The sequence below is a fragment of the Sorex araneus genome, chromosome 11 (assembly GCF_027595985.1).
Source record: "Sorex araneus isolate mSorAra2 chromosome 11, mSorAra2.pri, whole genome shotgun sequence".
Lineage (NCBI taxonomy): Eukaryota > Metazoa > Chordata > Mammalia > Eulipotyphla > Soricidae > Sorex > Sorex araneus.
The window spans coordinates 29,914,408-29,937,705 of NC_073312.1; the positions used below are offsets into that span (position 1 = coordinate 29,914,408).

Below are 23,298 nucleotides of genomic sequence, written 5' to 3' on the forward strand. Positions count from 1 at the left end.
ATATCTCCCCAATAGGTTTACTTTTGTTTAAACAAATAGCAAATATTCCTCTAAATTTAATGATAGAGGAATGTTCTTATTGATAGGCTTTAACTCTGATAGAGGTTGCCTTGCATGGATAAGGTTCTAGTTTCATCACTGGCACTCAAAAATAAATACAGTAATTAATAATCTTGTTTTCTTTCCCCCTTAGTATCAAGATAAAGAAGAAGTTGTCTTATGGATGAATACTGTTGGGCCTTACCATAATCGCCAAGAGACATACAAATACTTTTCACTTCCATTCTGTGTGGGGTCAAAAAAAAGTATCAGTCATTACCATGAAACTCTGGGAGAAGCACTTCAGGGAGTTGAATTGGAATTTAGTGGTCTGGATATTAAATTCAAAGGTAAGTAACCGTTATTAGTCTTAGTAACAAAAGTTAGATTATATACTGCTTAGCTTGGGTACCATTAACTATTGATTGGGGCTTGCAAGTACCTTAGCTTGGGTACTATTAACTATTGATTGGGGCCTTTCCTTTATATGAGGAGCTGTTCTGTATGTACAAAGGAGGATATTTACTAGAATCCTTGGCTATCTACCCATTATATGAAGTAGTGTTCTCTGTGGGAGCTGGAGACAAAAAACTCTTCAGATAACTGCTGATTGTCTTAGAGAAACTTTGCTCTAGACATCCCCCCCCAAAAAAGTTTTATTTTCTGTTTATTCATTGTTAACAAAGATAGATTTGAGTCTAAAGTAGTAAATAACTTGATAATGAATAAATAACTTGATAAAGTCATGTATCGCTAATTTTTCCTTTCTGGGCTCGGGGGCTGCCAAGTGGTACTCAGGAGGGCTGGGGAACCCCACTGGCAAGTCTCAGCTAGCTGGGCCATTGATTTAGTGCAAGGGCCCAAGGCATTGATGCTGCTCAGAGGCCTCCAGGGCTGTCCCCTGCAATGCTGATGCTTGGGTGACCCTATGATGCCAATCATCAAACCTGTGTCAGGTACTCCTCAGGCATGTGCCCAGGCATGCTATACTATCTCCTAGCCCCCTTAACTTTATTTGGGAGATTAACATGGTGCCAGGATGGAACCTGAGCCTTCCACATGGAAGAGCTTGTGCTCCAGCTCTTTCAGCTACTTTGCACCCTTCCTCTCCACATACTTCTTTTGAAATATGTTTCCTAGTAAACCCTTTTGTGATTAGACATATATATGGATTGAAAAGCCTTTACAGAATCTTTCTGAAGCTGGTGTGGGGATGTAATATGGTATATGGAAACTTAGAAAGCTTATATCCAAACTTGACTCATTGACTTAGAATGTATTTATTAGTGTTTTATGTTAATTTGTCCTCAGTAACTGTATTATGGAGTTATCTATTTTATTGTGTTTTAAGTCTACTTATACTTTTTATATATCTCTGGTTTGTTAGAATGTATTTCCTGTATGGAACATTTTATTTATTGTTTAGTTTTTAATTTCTGGCCCACACGTAGCTATACACAAGGCTTATTCCTGGCTTTGTTTTTTTTGTTTGTTTGTTTTTGCGTCACACCTGGCGATGCACAGGGGTTACTCCTGGCTCTGCACTCAGGAATTACTCCTGGCGGTGCTCAGGGGACCATATGGGATGCTGGGATTTGAACCCGGGTTGGCCGCATGCAAGGCAAACTCCCTACCCGCTATGCTATCACTCCAGCCCCTTATTCCTGGCTTTGTATTCAGGGATCTAACTTGGGTTGGCTGTGTTTAAGGCAGCTGCCCTACCTACTGTATTATCTCTTCAGCCCCGTAGCATAGATCATTTTAAACCTGTGAGCAGAAACTTTAGTAATTGACAATTTTTTTTAAAAAAATCTTTATGAGTCTTGATTTTTGAATTAGAGTATAGATCTTATAATCGGGAGTTTTAATTTTCATCCTCTTTTTTTATTGGATTGATTTTAGTTAAGTTGTTTAACTGCAGGACAGGGAAGTGGCTCAGTGGTAGAGCACTTCTTATGTGTATGAGGTCCTGATTTATTTCCTGATATGCCCCTCCCCACCAAAATAGGGTGTTTGCTATAATTTTGGCTTCAATATATGTGTAAAATGAAGTTTCCCACCTTTTTTTGCCGTGGAGAAAGCCTCTCAAGTATGCTTAGGAGGACATTGGTCCCCTTCTGAGAGACCTTAGGACTCTGCTGCTCGTCCCCTGCCATACTGGGGAATTACTAGGGCTACCCTAGTGTGGTACTTGGAGGCTTCCAAGGCTGTGTTTGGGAGACCATGTGAAGCTGAGGATTGGACTGGGTTGACTATATGATAAACACATGCCTTAACAACCACTGTATCCCCTGACTCTGGGCTCTTTTATTTGCTTTGTTTTGAGGCCACACCTGGCAGTGCCGGGGCTTTACTTCTGGCTCTCCGGGACTTTTATCTCTGGCTCTAGGGACTTTTGGTGGTGGGTTTTTTGGTTTGTTCGTTTGACACTTTGGAGAGGAGGATGTAAAATCAGGTTTTTAAAGATAATGTTAAACTTTGATTTGACAAAATTATGTTTAATGTATCTGTTCTCTCCCTTTTCCATATTTGGTGCATATTTTTAATTTACTAAAAGGAAACAAAATAAAAGCCCCAAATTCTTTGTTGTTACTGTGGATCAATGTTCACTTTTGAAATCCTCATTGAATGCTAAAAAAAAGTACACATTTACTCGTCTCAAGGTGGAAAGTGTACTTAAATAGAGGGAGATTGTAAAAAATACAAAGACACGCGCGGAAAGGGTGATGTGGTGTGTTGTTGTTCACAGGCTCTCAGTTCGACTCTCTCTCTCTCTCTCTCTCTCTCTTTATCTCTCTCTCTCTCTCTCCCCCCTCTCCCCCTCTCCCCCCCTTGGTGCTCTTGAGCCGCTGTGTATGGACCGGATTGGGATGGCTTCTCCTTGTGCTCTGCTTCTGTGTGTGCAGCTGTGCTTTCTTCTGTCTCTCTCTCTCTATCTCTGTCTCTATTTCTGTAGTCTCTCTGGTCTCTTCCTACCTCTCTCTGTCACTGCTTCTGTGTCTTCTCTCCACTTCTGTGGTCTTCTTCTGTGTCTTCTGTCTTGCCTCTGCCTCTTCTCTCTGCTTCTGTCTTTTTTCCTTGCTTCTGTCTTACTTCTGCCCCTTCTCCCCTTACATTCTTAGTTTATATAGCTATCACATAGGGTGGTGACAAAATGGTGGGTTGAACATTAACTGATCAACAAAGAAGGGTAAGACCATTTCTCCAGGAGATTAACAAAGTCTCATCTAAGGAGATTACTCCAGATTACTAGGAGATCCGCTCAAGGGTGGGATCCAAACAAGAGTGTGTTGTTTCCTTCTTTCCTCAGCTAGTAATCCGCTTAAATAGTTACAGTAAATCTACTTCTAATATTTCTAGCAATATCATTCTGTCTGAGCACAGTAAGAGATATATCAGACTTAAAGTTTGGTTCTTCCTGAGGACCTTATATATTTCATACCACAGTCCTCAGGCCAGGTTAGTCTTCCTAACCCCAGCAGGATCCTAGTCTCGTCGTTACTTTTGGATCATGAAGCATTTGTCTATGACCATGTTCTCAACTTATAGTTGAGATTGTGGCACTTTGGCCTGGCCCATTTCCATGCCAGGGTAGCTCACAGCTTGCCCTGGGTCCATTCTGTCCCTTGTTGGGACCCTGCCTTTGGGGTGCTAGGATCTAAGGGCAACTGAGTAGAGAAAGAAGATGCCTGGGAGTAAATATTATTGGAGTCAATCAGCTCCCAAGTTACAAAGCATATTATTAACTGTCTTCCTGTGTCCATACAGAAAGGACATTGCTTTAAGGTAAACTAAGTTCTCTACAGCAAGGCTAACAGGACAAACCCAGTGTTATCCTAGAGAAGATAATTTATATAAACTGTGGAAGTAGTATATGTAAAAACCATAGGAAATAGGTGCCTCAGAGTTGGCAGTTCTTGGGAGTCATGGTTGAATCTTTGGCATAGATATTCTGCTAAATTAATTGGCCTAGATGAATAGGTAAATGCAGGTTAAATTTCTCTTTCTCCTATAGCCACATTCAGAGTTGATCGTCCTTTGAAAAGTGTTCTACGAAATTTCCTGGTCATTATTTAATAGCATCATGGAATCTGTTTTCTGGTGTGGTGGTGCTCAAGGGACCTAGCTTTGCTGGGAATCAAAGCCAGGCCCCTGCTTGCAAAGTCTGCACTGGAGTTTGTCATCCTGTTTCCTATCAGGGATGCCATTAATGAAATAATTTTCCCCAGAATATATTATGACAAACTAATAGTGTTATAAAGATTAAGAGCGCTATGTGAATAAAAAATACTTATTTTGTTAATCTTTTATTCCTATGTGTTTGATATATAAAGGTTCTTGTAAAGACATATTTATATATGACAATTTTGAACATCATATGAACTTATTAAAACACTATTTAAACATGTATACATACATCTTTTTGTTTTTAAACTAGAAGATTGTTTGGCTAAATGGATTAGTATTGTTTTATCAAATGGAAGTCACTCACTCAGCTTTTTTTAAAGGAATTAATGATAGTCTTAAGTCCGTTGTAGAATACCTCTTACGATTCATAACTTTCTTTTCCTAATTCATAACTTCCTTAAAATTTTTAAAATTTATTTATTTATTTATTTTAAATTAGTAAATCACCATGAGGGTGCAGTAACAGATTTACACATTTTCGTATTTGTGTTTCCCTCATACAGTGTTCGAGCACCCCTCCCTCCACCAGTGTTCATTCTCCACCACCAGTGAACCCAGTATCCCTCCCACCCCCCAATCTCATCCAGCCCTCTCCCCCTGCCCCCCGCCTCTGTGGCAGGGCATTCCCTTTTATTTCATGACTTTCTTTTCCTAGTACCTTAACTAGTAAAATGCTAAGTTGAGAGTATTTAGGAAAAGTTAAAATTAAGGACACATTTAAGTTGGGTATGTTTGAATCAGGCCTGAATTGAATATTCTATTCCACTATTCCACAGATGACAAACTTCTCATAGGTACCTTCTAAAATTACAGAATTTCCTAATTTTCCAGGGATTGAGCCCTATACTTTTAGGAAGTACTTCTTAGAACTTTGTCATTATGGAGTAGAAAAGACTTGCCACAACCCTACTGGCCCCTTTACTTTCTGACCTCCTGTATAGTTGTGAGCAAATTATTTGACCTCTGATCTCATGTCCCACATTTGTGATATAGCTACTTGATAAAATTGTCTTTTAAATAAAATAATGCATGTAGAGCATTTTCCAAGGTTTATGTTTAAGAAATGGTTACTATCATGAATGTGTATTTATAAAATATTATGAATATATTGTTATCAATAGCACATATTATGGCTCTATATTTCTAATAATTTTATACTAGCAATTTTGGAATGTTAAATTAGTTTATTGATAATGTGATTTGACTTATCCTCAGGCTGTTGTCCCTGAGGTAGTTTCTCATCCCATAGGTAGTTTAGTTCCAGTAGGTAGGTTAGTTACTTCCAGTAGGGCAGGAGCAGCAGTATTATTGTTCACTGTTGCATCCTTAGCTATTAAGATGTAAGCTCTCAATAAATTGTCTAGCGCCTAGATAGGGTATACCTACTGCTACTTAACCATAATTGATTCATTATGACGTCTATTTATCTTTCCTTGAATTTTCTCTCTTTTGAACATCTCAGCATTCATAGAGAATCAAAATTTTATAGATATTTCTTTTACACTTTAATGAAACAGTATGCTAAAAGTATGGCAGATATGGAAAAATGTTAGTGATTGCACAGACCCCACGTGTTTCTAGTTCAGTGATTCTCAAATTTGATTCTTTTTGTCTGCACAATGAACTTATGAGATGTATTATTCCTATTTTTCAGATAAGGAGGTTAGGGCCCCAGATGCTAACTTAATTACCTAAGGATTCTGGTGGAAAATGACAGAGCTTGAACCCAGTTTGGTAGTCTAGTGGTACAGTTTGATTTTTCAACCTCTGTTGATATTTCCCTCCAGTTATTTCCACACCTGGATGGGACAAACATGGTTGCCAAGGGTTGGAAAGGTATTTAATAGTGGCACGTCCTGTATCCTAGCGTGAAGATTTTTATTTAAGGTGATACTCCAGCCTTCTTCCACTCCCTGGATTTTATGGTTCTTGCTCCTTGATTCTGGGGCTTAAGTTCCTCAGATATTTTTTTTTTTTTTGCTTTTTGGGTCACACCCAGCAATGCACAGGGGTTACTCCTGGTTCTACACTCAGGAATTACCCCTGGCGGTGCTCAGGGGACCATATGGGATGCTGGGATTCGAACCTGGGTCAGCCTGGGTTGGCAGCGTGCAAGGCAAGCGCCCTACCCGTTGTGCTATTGCTCCAGCCCCCACCTCAGATATTTTTCTTGCATGAGGTTGAGAACATTCACTTCACTGTGAATATTAGAGCAGAGAACCTATCTATAAATATCTTTCTTGCACAGTTTGCCTATATATGTGTATGTGCGTGTGTGTATATATATATATATATACATATATATATATGTGTGTGTATGTATGTACAGTCAGCTCTATACCCTGCCCTGACCTTTCAATAGTTGTGATGCCTATGCATCGAGGATTGTCTTATTTTCTGTGACTCCGGACCTTTTTCTTATAATGGTCTCTTATTTATTAGTAGTCATTTGCCATTGCCCATTTATCTTCCATTTCCCTGAATTTTGTTAGATTTTTTTTCTCCACTGTGTTTTTGTTGTTGTTTGTACATTCTTCCCGTCACATCTTTGATTATTTTAATGGAGTTTCAAGAGGGGAAGATGTGCACTCCTATTTAGGTTAATATGCCTTGTTTCACTGAAGTGTGGGACAGGTTCACCTGATAGTTTCATCTAAAGTGCTTTAGTTAGACCAGATAATTTGAATCTTGTGTTGAATCTGAAATTTTAGTATTTTGAAATCTTGGTATTTGATTTTGTTAAGTCTTGTACAATTGCATAATTTAAAAGCATGGGCTTTGAAGTTTGGAGGGTGGGGTGGGGTGGGTAGGAGAAATTGAGCTCAGGGCCTCGGGGGGTATAAAGCATGTGCTCCACTACTGGGCTTCCTTTCTGATCCCAAGTGTGGGCTTTTTCTAAGTTGCATTGAAACTGAATAACATTATTTACTTCCAAGCTGACATCTATTCCTGTTGTTGAAGGAATGTGTGTGTGTGTGTGTGTGTGTGTGTGTGTGTGTGTGTGCATATACTTTTTCCCTGATTTTAACACTAGTCTAGAGGTTATATACGAAATTAAGGAGCTTTACAGGTAAGTATAACAGAAATTGGAATCACCCAGATAGTATAACCATTAACATTATCTCCTGTCTTTCTTTTTCGCTTTTGTGCTTGGCTCACCTCCAGCAAAGTTGGGGAGCTACCCCCAACTCCATTCTTTGGGCGCTTTCCAGGAATTAAACCTGGACCTCCCACATGCAAAGAATGTTTTGTATAGGCCATTTGAGCTCTCTAGCTGATCCTTGGCACTGACAGGACTGACCTTCCAAGCACAGAGTCGGGCATAGTTCTTATGCACTGTCAGGTATGGCCCCCAGATAACATCCCAAGCCCTCAAAAAACAAAACAAAAAACAAACAGTCACACACAAAAACCCTATCATATTGTTAGTGACAGCTGGATGTTTGATTCTAGCATGGGGATCAGTGACTTTGAAGAGGTGGCCCTGAGGTCTCCCACATCAGTCATCTGTGGCTGCTCAAGCCTACATCCTGCTTTGGTTTTTACCTTGGCCTGTGTAGCTATATTTGCCTGCTGTTTTTTGTTCCTTCTCACATTCTATGGAAGTCATATTTGGGAATTTCTTGTTGCCCCATCTCCTAGTTCCTGTTATAGGGACCCTTTTTAAGTAACTCATGTCCTTACCCTTCACTGCTCAACCTGGTTCTTCCCTTGTAAAACTCCTAAATTCTTTTTTTTTTTTTAATTGAACCGTTGTAAGATACAGTTACAAAGCTTTCATATTTGAGATCCAGCCATACAATGACCAAACACCCATCCCTCCACCAGTGCAAACTTTCCACCACCAATGTCCCCATTATCTCCTCCCCACCCCCCATCCCAGTCCTCACCCTGCCTCTGTAGCAGACGATTTCTCAGATACTCTTTCTCTACTTTTGGGCATTATATCTTGCTAGAATTTTCCCACCACCATTTAAGCCTGCCTTCCAGGGACAGATACTAGATCATTTATTTTCCATTGCTCATTTTGTATGTCATGAGAGGTCATGTGGCTGCATAAGTGGCTGCACACTTCTGAAATTCTAATATTGTAAATGGTTGGGTTCCAGAGACATCTCTGTAGGGAGCTAATCCATTTTGGGATTCAGTTGGAAGTTTCTGGGCCCGGGCTGTTGGTGTGCCAAGATGGTGCCCAGAAGAGGGTTGTGGGTGTGACATCTGGCTTCAAGAGCAGACAGGAAGCCTAGGTGGGACTGCCCGGCTCCACTGCTGAGATGCAGCTTGGAGACTTAATTCTGGAACCCATATACCTGGGCCTTGCTTGTGGAAGCTCATGGTCACCAGGAGTAGGCGGGGAGACTGGACCTGCTCCACCTGGGGTGCCCTGGTAAAATTGGCTCGGTATGGGGCCGGAGAAATCTCCAGTGTTGTGGTGCCTTCCAGGACTTGCTGCTGCTGTGTCTCTGGGCCTGGGTTGTTGGTGTGCCAAGATGGTGCCCGGAGGTGGGTTTTGGGAGTGACATGCGGCATCAGGAGCCGATGGAGAGCCTGAGAAGGACTGCCTGGCTCGCTGTCACCATGCCGCTTGGAGAAAAGTCCTAAATTCTTTGCTGTTTAAAATACCTGGTTAGAAAGAAATATGCATCAGCATCTTTGTATTTCCTTCTCCCATTTTGAGAATGAAAGTATTACCCTATTTATTATTTATGAGTTCTGCCATCTTTGGTGTTGGAATTCTCTACTCTGGGCAAAGCTATAATAAGGAGATGTTCTGCTTATTGAAGATTGAGAAGACAGTCCTGCAGTTGCTGTTTGTGGGATGTAACTCATTTTGCTGTTTCTCCATAGTATAATACTATTGATTAATGTTGGTGTAACTAAAATTTAAGAAGCTGTTTTGTTTGTGTTTGAGTTTTGGGCCACACCCAGTGTTTCTTGGGACTTATTCCTGACTCTGCTCTGGCAGGGCTGAGCTACCTACCATATGTGGATCTGGGATTGAACTATGGTTGGCTGCAGGAAATGCAAGTGCCCTTCCCACTGTAAAATAGCTCTGGCTATTTTAGAAGTTTTAATCAACATTTAAATGCTTTTCTCGAAACTTTTTGGTTTGACTGGAGAGTTAGTACAATGAGTAAGGCACTTTTCTTGCACATGGCTGACCCTAGTTTCATCACTGGTACTCTGTATGTATGTTCCCCTTAACCTTCCCCCCAAGGTTGGATTACCAGGAGTGATCTCTGAGCACTGCCTGGTGTGCCCCCCAAAAACAAGAAAATGAACCCAAAAAAGTGTTTTGGCCCACGTTTGGTGGTTCATCAAATCGACTCCTAGCTGTGTTTGCAGGACCACTGAGATGTTACGGATAGAACCTGGGTCTCCATGGGCAAAGCAGGAGCTATCTTCCTCATCCCAGCATTTAAGAAGTATAACATTGTTTCTTGAGGAAATTTTTCTTTTTCATTCTAAATAACCTACTTTAAGTACAGAAAAACTTAAAACAATTTTGTTTTTATTGTTGGTAGTTAATTTTAATTAATGCATAAGTAATACACAATTTCATCTTTTTGATGGGCATCTAGATGTGTTTTTAGGTTTATTATATTTAAATTATTTGAAGTCCAAAATCTTTTCTTTTCCCCGGTTCTATTGTTTTGGGGCCATTCCCACTGGTGCTCAAGACTTCTGGGCTTCTGCTTCTGTGCTCAAGGATTGCTCCTGTTGGTGTTTGTGAAACTATATGAGGTGCTAAGGATTAACTGTGTGCGTGGCAAGCATTCTGCCCATTGTACTGTCTCTGGCCCCGGAAGCCCAATTTTAAAAGGCATATGAAGTAGAGAGCATCTGGGGTTTTTTTATTATTATTATTTGTTTTTGCAGTAGAAGAGCTTATGCCTTAGATTTGACACTGCAGCAGTCAAGGGAAATCATTTCTCTAGAGGATTTTTGGGGAATTTATAAATAACGATGCCTGCTAGATTGTGTGCCTTTTAGTCTTCTTAATTATGAAGTCACCAGTGTTCCTCAGAGACTCTGTGGCCTCTGATGACTTAGATTTCCAAGAATGTTTAAATTAGTATCTTAGAGATCTTATAGCTAGAAATTGTTTTGTTTAGGTTTGTATTTTTGAAAGTTTACATTATTCAATGAGAAGCCCCTTGTATTCAGATTTCTAAGATGTCTGCTGGTTAATTTCTAATGTGAAGTGAACTTTTGCCCAATGAATATATGTTGTAAGAACTTTAGTTGTGAGCGTATTTAAAGCTTTTTTGAGTATCTGTGGAACTGATGGGGTTGGAGCAATAGCACAGCGGGTAGGGCACACAGCCTTGCACACGGCTGACCCAGGTTCGATTCCTCTGTCCCTCTCGGAGAGCCCAGCAAGTTACCAAGAGTATCCTGCTCACATGGCAGAGCCTGGCAAGCTACCCGTGGCATATTCGATATGCCAAAAACAGTAACAACAAGTCTCACAATGGAGACGTTACTGGTGCCTACTCGAGCAAATCGATGAACAATGGGATGACAGTGATACAGTGACAGGTTTGTATTTTGACGGTTTACATATATTCAGTGAGAACCCCCTTGTGTTCAGATTTTAATTTTTAAAATTAATTTGTGCATTTAAAGTTACTTTTTAAAATACTTTTCTCTTTATAAGATGTATGGTTATCATACTAAGATAATCTTTGAAAAAAAGGATTGAAATTCTTACACTGTGAAAAAACATAACAGCATCTCTTTTTTTGTTTGTTTGTTTTCCCATTTTGCGTCTGCACCTAGCCATGCTCAGGGGTTACTCCTGGCTCTGCACTTAGGAATTATTCCTGGCAGTGCTCATGAGGCCATATGGGATTTGGAGGATCAAACCCAGGTTGGCTGCATTTAAGCTGGTTGCTATACTATCTCTCCATTCTCTTAAACGTAGATTAAAAAGAAAAGAATTATATACTGATATTCCCCTCTCACTCCCATTTAGATAACTGAAATTCAACTGTGAGTAGTAATTTTAACTTCAGAAAATGCTATCTTTTTTCTTGTATTTTTTTCTGTAACTACTTTGTAAACCAGTATGCTAATTTAAAATTTTTATTTCATGCAGATGATGTGATGCCAGCCACCTACTGTGAAATTGACTTAGATAAAGAGAAAAGAGATGCATTTGTGTATGCTATAAAAAATCACTACTGGTACCAGATGTACATAGATGACTTACCAATATGGGGTAAGTATTGTTTATTATAGTTGAGGTTTGGGGATATTTGTCTAATAAGCAAGATTTATGTAAATGACTCTGTTAAAGTGATTGTGCCCTGAATTAATAAACATACTTCTGTTGTTTTTCCATAGATGAGTTTTAATACCAGTTTTATGATCCATGTTACTTGAAGGGTTTTTGACATGTCATGCCTTTATACCTTATCTTTTTCAGATTCAATGGAATAAATTACACCCTCTATAATTTGAAAAAGCTTTTTAAAAAAACTTATTGCAGGTATTATTTCTCATATGAGTAAATATCAGTGGATATTCAGGGGTTTGGGCATATGACACAGGTTCTATCTCTCCACAGCATCTGTCTTAGGGGGCAGTGCCAGGTGTGGTCTTTCAGCATCATGAGCAGCACAGAGTATGACCGTGGTGATCTGCAGTGTCACAGGGCTCTAGCACTCAATTGTTGGCCTGATTGTGCCTCCTAGCCATCACTTAGAGGCTCTCCCCTACTCACTCATGGCCAAAACAAAGTAAAACAACAGATAAAATCAAAAGATATTAAAGTTTTGTTTTGACTTTCTTGTGGAAATGTGGTAGTATGTTATTTTTTTGGTTTAGTTTTGTGGGGTTTGTTTTTGTTTTTGTTTTGGGGCCTGGTGGGGCAGGGAGGGGAACCACATGGGGTGTCAGGGATTCAACCAAGTTGGTTGTGTTGCAGGGCAAGTGCCCTACCCCATTCTATTATCCCTCCAGTTCCTGGTGTTTAGATGTGATAATCTCTTTTATTTAAAATCATTTCTGGTGTTTCTGGGGCTTTGTGCTCTGACTCACTCCCAGCAATGCTTGGTGGACCGTGTATTGGGGATCAGAGCCTGACTTCTAACATGCAAAGTATGAGCTCCAGCCCATCAAGATAACTCCATAGCATCTCATCTCTTAAATATCTTTTTTTTATAGTTTTTTTTTTTAAAAACTACATGTTTGGATGTTTGTTTTTATTCTTTTTTTAAATGTTTAAGTAGTTAATAATAAGAGAAGAGTTGTGGCATAGTTAATACAAACTTATGCATAGTCTAAAAATTGTGTTAGTTTTGATTAAATTACTTAAAGTGCAAAGCATAGCCATTTATAGTCAGCCTATTTGATGCCTTTGGACCCCTATTCTTATCATTAATATAAGATAATTATTCATTTATAATTAATGTTCTTAAATTGTTAGGCCGCTGTATTCATGAACAATAAACTGAAAATAGAACATTTCAGATCAGAATTCAATGCAAGAGAAATTGAGAAGAAAGTTACGCATGATTGAATGATATGCATCACTACTATGTTGCTTGTTAATTAAGACTAGTAAGCATTTTATATAAGTGAATAAATGAATTCGTATTGCATTATCAAAAACATTTCTGTGATTAGCTCTGAGTGTAGCAGAAATAAGTGCTGAATTCACAAAAGATATCTCCGCCTGTAGTTCAAGAGAACTTACTTGTATTTCTATCCTCAAATATATTTAAATATGAAGTAATATCACCTTATGTAATATGTTATTTCTTTTGTAGGTATTGTTGGTGAAGCAGATGAAAATGGTGAAGATTACTATCTTTGGACCTACAAAAAACTTGAAATAGGTTTTAATGCAAATCGAATTGTTGATGTCAACCTAACTAGTGAAGGAAAGGTCAAACTAGTTCCCAATACGAAAATACAAATGTCATATTCAGTAAGTATTGTAAAATAATTATGTATAGAAAGGGTGTTGCCTAATGTCAGTAATTGTGTTTCAGAATTTTAGTGTATGTGGGGATGGGCTAGAGCAATAGCACAGCGGGTAGAGTGTTTGCCTTGCACTCGGCGGACCCGGGTTCAATTTCTCCATCCCTCTCAGAGAGCCCGGCAAGCTACCCGTGGCGTATTCAATATGCCAAAAACAGTAACAACAAGTCTCACGATGGAGATGTTACTGCTGCCCACTCGAGCAAATTAATGAACAACGGAAAGACAGTGCTACAGTTGTGGGGATGGGGGTTGGTCCGAAGATCTCAGGTTCTTGTTCACTTAGACACAGTGGAATGTTTGAAGAATGCAGGTGATGACTTGTAGCTGAGAGCAAACAATGAAGCATGAGGGAGTTGCAGGGGCACCAGCATGCACAGTTAACTCTGCTCACTGTTCTTGTGTCTCCCAAAAAGAATTTTATGGGGGCTGGAGAGATAGCACAGCGGGTAGGGCGTTTGCCTTGCACGCAGCCAACCCAAGTTTGATTCCCAGCATCCCATACGGTCTCCCGAGCACCACCAGGAGTAATTCCTGAGTGCATGAGCCAGGAGTAACCCCTGAGTATCACCAGGTGTGACCCAAAAAGAAAGAAAGAAAAAAAAAAAGAATTTTATGGAGACCACAAAATTGTTAAAGCAAATACTTATTTAAAGAGTTACTGGAGGCAAGTGAAGGAAACTAAGGCCCAGCCTGGGAAAGTAAAGTGAGAAAAAGAGAAAGGACATTCGCTTAAGCTTAGGAGTAGGGATGGAAGCAAGGGCACCGAGTCTGTCTTCATTTCTCCCCTTTTATGGTGCAGACTTCCTGCCTTTCTATTCCCTCCCATTCTCTTTGCCAAATAGGTGGTTTACCTGAGTTCTGAAGTCCTGACTATATTTGTCCACTTCTATGAGTGCCTAAAAGTCAGGGCCCCAGTGGGCATGACTTTGATATGTATTATAATGTTTGTGTAATGAACCAGCAGTCACTAGGAGGTCATCCAGAACTGACCTGTGCTCACTGTCCCTAGTTATGGCAAAGACCTTGCAGGACGTCACGACTCTGCTGATGTTTTTCACTACCCTGAATTAGGATTGGTGCTGGGCTTGGAGCCTTGCTGCCAGGAAGTGTATTAACAGTGCCTATCCTTCTTGTGCTCATGTCCTGACACATAGCATTTTCTGTTTACCTCCCTTAATATACATGTAAATGTTTGCTTAATGGATAACATTTTGTAAATGCTTTAGAAATTTAGGACATGTAGATAAATGGAAGCAATAGATTTTCACTGAACTATTTCTCTAAGGGTTGGAATGTGGCTCAGTGGTAGAGCACATATCTCACATGTATAATGAAAACCCTGGGTTCCATCCTTAACTGACTAGGTGTCAGGGTTTGCATACTTGGTTGTGTCTCATTAGGAGTCATATACCAGTGCCAAGGACTAAACTCATGCCAATGAAATAGACACTCTGCCAACTGACCCTGGGCCCCAGGGTTATGTTTTTGTATTGTGTTTCCTTCTTTTTTTTTTGTATTGTGTTTCTTAGCTTTCTTTCTATTTGCTATTGCAAATAGAGATGATGCTGTATAGAGACTTGTTAAATTTTTTATATTTAGAAAATTGCTTGACGGGTGTAGTTTATGTTTGGCGTTTTATCAGTTGGAATAAAGTACTTTTAAAATAAGAGTTTCTCAGTAAGTTTTACAATAGTCAAGTTAATTGTTTCATGAGAGTTAGGAATAGGAAAAAGAAAAGAAGTCCAGTGTAAATAACCTCTGTTCACGAGTATTTCTTTTTCTCTGGTAAATGGACTGAGTCAATTGCTGGTAGCCAGTTCTGGAAAAAAAAAAATTCAGATTTTTGCATGTATATTTGGTGCAAATAACACTTGCATAACTGGACTTAAAAGAATTTGAAAATTTTAATAGAACTTAATGCAATGTCATATTTATTTATTGGTGTTAGTGGTTAATCCCAAGGCATGACATACAAAGAATTCCATTAAGCCACACCTCAACTCCTAGTTTGTTATTTTAATGGTCTATTTAATTAAATTCTTATATCGTTAAGTTAGTATATGAAAACCAGCAGAAGCTAATATGCCTTATGAACTGAAATGATTCCTCTTTCATAAAATAGAGAAGAAAGTCAGTTAATTATCATACGAGATTTAACTTCTCAAATTGGCAGTAACATTTTACCATTTCTCTACTTTTTTACTCTAAAGTGTGTAAATATTTCCAAATTTTGTTATTTTATTGTCATATTTTTTTTTTTTTTTTTTTGCTTATTGCTTTGATTCTCAAATTTCTTTTCAGGTAAAATGGAAAAAATCAGATGTAAAATTTGAAGATCGATTCGACAAATATCTTGATCCTTCCTTTTTTCAGCACAGGGTAGGTAAATTATGTATTTTAAAATGATTAGTATGTCTTTAACATTAATGGGCACTTGGGGCACTATGGGCACTACGCTACAACTGTGACTTTAAAAGATACAACGAAAGGTGGTTTCAAATATGTGCTTAGAGTCCTAGTGTGATAATTTTAAGAGAAACTACTAAAAACCTCCATTTGCCATGCCTGTAGTTTAAAGTAGTGGTTTTCAGCTGCTGGTCTGCAGGCCAGTGTTGGTTTACCCCGCTCTGTGAAAATGATTTTCAGCCATTGACTAAAGCTGCTTCACAGATTTCAAAAGACTGAAAACCACTGGCTTAAACTAAGTTAGAATATACAAGGAAAAATACAGAACATAGCAAGTGCAAAAGTCACTTATACTAAAGAGGTGAGTATTAGATAATGTGACATATCTCTGTGGTCAAGTAGGCTTCGTAATACTAACACTCAGAATTAGACACATATGGTGCATTCAGACAGTGTTAGACTTTTATATATTCCCCCCACTTTTTTTCTTTTCGGGGGCTTCACACTTGCATGCACTACACTTGATCTTAGCCAAAAGCCCGAGAAGCGATACACCTGCATGCACTTAGAATTACTCCTGGCAGGGCTGGGGGTGGGGGGTCAAGCCTTGGTCGACTGTGTGCAAGACAGATGCTCGATCCACTGAACTGTCTCTGGCCCTGGACTATTACAAATTTTTCTACAGGAGGCACCTTGTTTTGTTTTTCTGTTTTTTTTTTGGGGGGGAAATATATATATATATATATATATATATCCACTGGGAGGGAATTACAGGATGGAATATTATCAGCAGTGGTATTTTTTCTCTTTAAAATTTTGTTTTTGGGGCCACACCCAGCTATGCTCAGGTCTTACTCCTGACTGCACTCAGGAATCACTCTTGGCCATATGGTATGCCAGCGATCGAACCTGAGTTGACTGTGTGAGAGGCAAGTGCCCCACCCACTGTACTATGTCTCTGGCTCCCTTTTTTTTTTTTTTTTTTTTTGATAAGTGGGGATCCTATATAGAAAGAAATGTCAAGAAAAGAAAATTCCTGGTACACTGCTGCTGGTTTTGATAAGGGAGTTTCTGTTTTTATATTACAAAAATAGAAGTTTTGGGGGGCGTGTGATTCTCTAAGGATACAGTAGGACATAAGGGAATTTATCTTGATTTGCGTCTTCTGCATTTTATGAGTTTTTTCGTTTTATTGGTTCTTGTTTAGTTCGCTGGAGTGGAGGGGGTGGGTGTTGGGCTGCACTCAGTGCTCAGGACTTCCCTTCCGCCTGGCTCTGCACTCAGGGATCACTCCTGGCAGAGCTCAGGGTACTATATGCAGTGCCAGGGATTCAACGGGGTTGGCTTCATGTAAACCTAGTACCTTAACCTCTGTAATGTCTCTAGCGCCTATATCTTTTGAATGCTGAAGTTGGGTTTGGGTTTTGCTTTTGGGTTTTTTTGTTTTGTTTTATTTTGGGTTTTGCGGGTTTTTTGGGGGGTTGGGTTTTTTGTTTGTTTTGGTTTTGGTCCATACCTAAGGGTGCTTAGCACCTCTTCCTGACTCTGTTCTTAGGGATCACTCCTGGTGGAGCTGGTGGACCAAATAGGGTGGAAGGTATTGAATGCAAGTCAGCTGCATACAAGGCAGGTGTACTGTTTCTCTAGCCCTGAAGTTGATTTTAGAGATAGATCATTTGTATTATTACTGCTAGGTTCCATCCCCTTGGGTCTTAGGATAACACAAAATTACCTGGGAAGCACAGCAGGTAGGGCATTTGCCTTGCACGCGGCCGACCTGGGTTCGATTCCTCCGTCCCTCTTGGAGAGTCCGGCAAATATCTTGCCCGCACAGCAGAACCTGGCAAGCTACCCGTGGCGTATTCGATATGCCAAAAACAGTAGCAAGTCTCACAATGGAGACGTTACTGGTGCCCATGCTACAGTGCGGTGCTACTCTTCCTGGAGCTATAAAACCCACCCCCAGTGTATTAGATATAGTGATCAGGAAGTTCTGAACCTGGTAATGGCTAATGGAAAGACACAAATAGCTTCAATATTTAGATAGCTTTTGAGAATATGAGGACTCTTGACTCATTTCCTGCTGGAATATCTACACCTGCTTTGTTTCTATTTCCATTCATAAATGGCTGCCTTTTGCGGTTTCACTAGTAGAGCACTGTATCATATTTATTCATTTGGCAAATTTTAATTGAACAACTTTTTAGTGAGCTGTTATGTAAGTGAAATACATTAGTGTTAAAGGTCACATACCTGAACTGCCTTGGAGCTGATATGCTAATGGGAGCTGTGAGTTCAAAGATAACATACATTGATAAAAGTTTGAAATAAAAAGCTTTGGTCAAGAGTGCCTCAGGCAAGGTGAGTTATGGTCATACACATGAGCTTTGAATTGGACATTTAAAAAAAAAATTGAAAGAATCAGAGGCAATAAGGGTGTGGAACTCCTAGTAATGCCTTTGCAACGTGTGTTGTTGAAAACCTGCTTGGTGTGTTTGAGGAGGAGCGAGGAGGCCAGTGTGGCTGGAGCAGAGTAAAGACCTTAGGAGGAAAGTCAGAGGAGGCCACTAGACAGAGAGAAAGGGGTGAGGCTTGACTGTTACTGGAAAGAGCCTGAGGCACAGCACAGCACCAGTCTGGAGCGTCTCGAAAATCCACTGTGGGTGGGAAGAGCAGCTGTGGAAAATGAGTGAGGAGAAGCAGCAGTCAGAAGAGTATGATGGTACAGTGTTATTAAAGGTTAAATGTGTCAGGGAAAGTAGTGAGAACAGGGCTTGTCATTGAATGCTGGAGTCATTTAGAAATTTCTTGCAGTCCTGTGAGAGAAATCTTGGGGGCAAAAAGTGAGATCATTGTTCCTGAGTAAATGAGGGAAGGAGGCCTAGAAATTTCATTTGAAAAGTCTTGGCATTGAAGGAAGAGGGAAAAAAATACTGAAAGTATGAGAGGACAAAAGGGTAAGCAAACAAACCCTTTAAAACATAAGAGCTTAAAAACATTTTTTAGTGTTTTATTATGTGCCAGACACTATTCTGTACGGTTTATATTTTTAATTTTGTTTAAACTGTAACAACCCCAGAGGATAAATTATTGATAGGGACCTTTGGAGACTTAATGTAGAACAATGAAAGTTTAGGGGTGCTAAATGAGATGGGGGAGTAACATCTCAAAGAGTAGATGAGATCTAGAGCCTAGTGGAAAGATTAAGAGAAGAAATAATTTTTAAGAGGAGAGCAGGAGGAATGACAAATAATATAAAGTATATGGAATTATGCCCTGTAGAAAGTATATGGAATTAAGAGGAAAGGCGTGACTAAAGAGTTTAACTGACTAGAGAGAATGACTGGGAAGTAAGTAAAGCAAATTGTTGAGGTAAAAGATCTAATTCCATGGAGAAACATTTGGGTATTAAACTAGGGAATTAATCATTTTATGATTAATTCACAAATCATAATCATTTTATGATTAATTCACATTTTATGACGTGTACATGCAATCGAAGTCAAGAACCTTGGCAACATGGAGAAACTCTGGGAACCTTGCTGTTCACTGTGCAAGGGTAGCTAGCTGATTTGTAAAGGTGTGAATGAAGATGATGACTGAACAGAGAGTGACTTGGAAGTAAATAAAGTGAATTGTTGAGGTAGAAAGGAGACGTTAACTATGATGGTTTAGTGTTGGTATTTTAAGGTGATTCTCAGTTTTAGGGCATTGCACTGTTTTAGACAGGGAGCCATGCTTTTTATACATATTATTAAATCTTTTTTAAAAAATTTTTTATTAGTGAATCACCATGAGGTACAGTTGTAGACTTACAAACTTTCGTGCTTGCCTTTCAGTTATACAATGACCGAGTACTCATCCCTGCACCAGTGCCCATTCTCCACCACCAGTGATCCCCACTCCACTCCGCCACTGTGGCAGGGCATTCTCTCTTGTTCTCTCTCTTCTTTTGGGTGTTGTGGTTAGCAGTAGAGGTATTGAGTGGCCATCATGTTCGGTCTATAGTCTACTTTCAGCACACAACTCTCTTAAAAGATAGTATTATTTACTTTTTATACAAGAAACTGTTTTCTTGTATAAAACTGTTTTCTTCATCACAGTTAGAAATTGGCAGAACCTAAATAAAACCAGATCTATTTGACATCAAAGCTCATGTTCTTTTTTGTTACGCTGAATGTAATATGCTGTGTGGCTAAATGATACTTAGTTTGTACAATAAATTTTATTGTGAAAGTCTGCATAAACTATATTGTGTTTTTAATGTATCTGACACTGTAAAGAAATCCAGTACCTTTCACAGTGAATTCTCAGCCCCAGTATGTCTTAAATTTAGATTTTGCATTTAGATTTTTTCCCTTTGTTAATGTCTTGTTACCATAAAACCTGTGAATTTTGTGATTTCATGTTGCTCACATCTTATCTTATTATTTTAGATACATTGGTTTTCAATTTTCAACTCCTTCATGATGGTGATTTTCTTGGTGGGCTTAGTTTCAATGATTTTAATGAGAACTTTAAGAAAAGATTATGCCCGATACAGTAAAGAAGAAGAAATGGATGACATGGTGAGAAGTTACACAGTTTATATTGTTAAAACCACTGAACTTAGTATATGAGATACTGTATTATAGGCTCACAGTTTCTTATATAACAGCCTTGAGGCCAGATTTCAGAATTTTAAATTTTTATTTGTTTGGGGGCCATCATGGGGTATGCTAGGCTTCTGCCCCATACTTGGGGAGACATGTGGTATTAGGGATCAAATCCAGTCCTCTAGCATACAGAGCATGTGCTCCAGCCCTTTAAGCTATCTTATCAGCTTAGAATTCAGAGTATTTTAAGTGTTAGAAAAATGTAAAATTCCCAAAGGGAGTTTTTATTTTTGTTTTTGGCCACACCTGGCAATGCTCAGGGGTTACTCCTGGCTCTGTACTCAGAAATCACTCCTGGTGGTACTTAGGGAACTAAATGGGATGCTGGGGATTGAACATGTGCCAGAGGCATGCAGGACAAGCATCTTAACCTGCTGTACTGTTGCTTTGCCCTGTTCCCCTCCCCCAGGGAGTTTTGGTCAAATACATTAATGATTCTTTTTTCAGCAAATTATGGTTGTTCATTCTAACTGCTAAGTAAACATTACTAAACTGGGAAGGTAGTTTAAAGGGCTGGAATACATGCTTTATGTTTAGGAATCCTAGTTTTGATTCCTGACCAGTGAGCCAAGAGTAAGCCCTAAGCACTGCTGGGTATGGTCCTGAAAACAAATTAAAAAAAAATTTTTTTTAAACCATAAACATAAATCATAGAAACATGTAGGGGAGTCAGCACATGCAGTGATTCGGGTCCTCTTCCATCAGAATGCGTAAATAACCTCTTGATAGTTAAGCCTAAGTTTTGCTGCCCAGTAAGAATATGTAAGATTTACAAAATGAAATTTCAGCGTTCAGAACTGTTAGTTAGAGAATGTAGGTAGGCCAGGGAAACAGCTCAAAGGATATGCTTTGTATGTGGGGGTTGGTTTGATGCCCAGCACCACCAGGTGTGCTCTCCTACTCAAATGCAAAACAATGAAACCAAATCTGTAGGCTAGGAAGATAGTACAGTGGGTAGGCTACTTACCTTGTACTTGTCCAACCATGTACAGTTTGATCCCTGGCACTCATGATACCCCGAGCGCTGCTGAGTGTGGCCCAAGAAACAAAACAAAAAATAGAATTTTAGCATGGAGGGTATATTCATCTATATTAATGGGCATTTAAGAAATACTGTTACACGGAGTGGAATAATGATAGCACACTGGAGTGATAGCACAGCGAGTAGGGCGTTTGCCTTGCACTCGGCCAACCCGGGTTCGATTCCCAGCATCCCATATGGTCCCCTGAGCACTGCCAGGGGTTATTCCTGAGTGCATGAGCCAGGAGTGACCCCTGTGCATTGCCGGGTGTGACCCAAAAAAGCAAAAAAAAAAAAAACAATAGTGTTACATATTGCTTATATCAGAGTGATAGTAAAGATTTACCTTCACTTTAATGGGTTCAGAGGGAAGGTATGCTTTCTGCATAATAGAACAATGTTGTAAAGAGCAAAAGTGTTCTGTGGAATGATGATGACCATCTACTTAGAGACACTTTAGAGTTAAATAAGTTTGGGAACTAGTTAAACTTAAATTTTTAATATGCTGATATGTGTGGTGAAGTGTCACGAGATAGGCTATACTTAACAGTGGAGTTTCATCTCACAAATTTAATGTCCTGAGGCACTGATACTTATTTAAAAACAAGTTTATATTCTGGGGCTGGAGCAATAATTCAGTGGATAGATTGTTTGCACTGTATACAGCCAACCTGGGTTCGATCTCCAGCATCCCACATGGTCCCCCAAGCACCACCGGGAGTAACTCCTGAGTGCAGAGCCAGGAGTAACCCCTGAGCATTGCCAGGTGTGACCCCAAAAGACCTCTCCCCCCCCAAAAAAATTAAGAACTCCAAAGCTCTGACCAGAGTGATAGTACAGTTGGTAGGGCATTTGCCTTGCACATGGCCAACCCAGGTTTGATTCCCAGCATCCCATATGTTCTGAGTACTGCCCGGAATAATTCCTGAGTGCAGAGCCAGGAGTAACCCTGAGCATCGCCAGATGTGACCCAAAAAATCCAAAAGAAAACCTCTCAAAGTAACAAGTTTTGATTTTTAGTTGAAAAGGAACATTGAATTTTTTTAATGCTATGTATACTAACTGTTAATTTCTTCATGTTTTTGTAGATTTCAGGGTATAATGGAAATTTCTGCATTGTTAAGTATATCTCAAGTCCTGTTTATGATACTCTTTTCTTTGCTCTCTATTTTGACCCTGGTTGTACATGAGCCAAATGTACAAGAGCCACGATATAATTATGAATATCAAGAATAGTGTCTTGAGTGTATCAGAGTTAGTGTGATTTTCTCCCAGTTTGACATTTCTTTTTGCTTCTAGACCTTGTTTATGATACTTTTTATCTAATCCAGGATTCACCTTTCTACTCCTCAGTAAATTCTATTCTTCAGTGTTATGTTGCTAAAGCAATTATAATTTAAAATGTATATCCTTAATATTTTGAATCACTTAAAGTAGTTGTAAATTGGAAAGAAAGGACATGTAGCCATTACTGTAATTTTTCGCCTATTTTCTGTATTTTAATTTGATTTTCAATGATTTTTCTTTCTCTCTTTACATGTATGTATTTGTAGGATAGAGACCTAGGAGATGAGTATGGATGGAAGCAAGTGCATGGAGATGTATTTAGACCATCAAGTCACCCACTGATATTTTCCTCTCTCATTGGTTCTGGTTGTCAGATATTTGCTGTGTCTCTTATTGTCATTATTGTTGCAATGATAGAAGATTTGTATACAGAGTAAGTGCTTAAACTTTGTTTTGGGATAGTTTGGAACCGTCTAAGTCAAACATGCTGAAATTGACCTATTCAAGTCTTAGAATTTTAATGCACAAATATAATTGCAGACAAATAATGAACAGCAATCTTTGGCTATCATTATATTTTTCTAAATACATGCTAAATATTTAATTATAGAAGTTTTGTTCCATTAATGATAGGAGCAGAGTTAGTCTGTCTAGAAGTTTTAACAAAGTGAATAGGTGTTTTGTTTTTTTTTTTCTAAAGTTCAATGC

General features: G+C 39.1%; 1 protein-coding gene across 1 annotated transcript in view; it reads left to right on the forward strand.

Moving 5' to 3' along the window:
- The window catches only part of TM9SF3 (transmembrane 9 superfamily member 3), a 59,856-nt gene that overhangs the window by 14,066 nt on the left and 22,492 nt on the right, over window positions 1–23,298 (forward strand). The window contains exons 2-7 of the mRNA XM_055118912.1: window positions 194–389; window positions 11,330–11,452; window positions 13,005–13,165; window positions 15,523–15,600; window positions 20,064–20,195; window positions 22,857–23,023. Coding sequence (XP_054974887.1) covers window positions 194–389; window positions 11,330–11,452; window positions 13,005–13,165; window positions 15,523–15,600; window positions 20,064–20,195; window positions 22,857–23,023 — 857 coding nt within the window. The remainder of the gene's footprint in view (window positions 1–193; window positions 390–11,329; window positions 11,453–13,004; window positions 13,166–15,522; window positions 15,601–20,063; window positions 20,196–22,856; window positions 23,024–23,298) is intronic.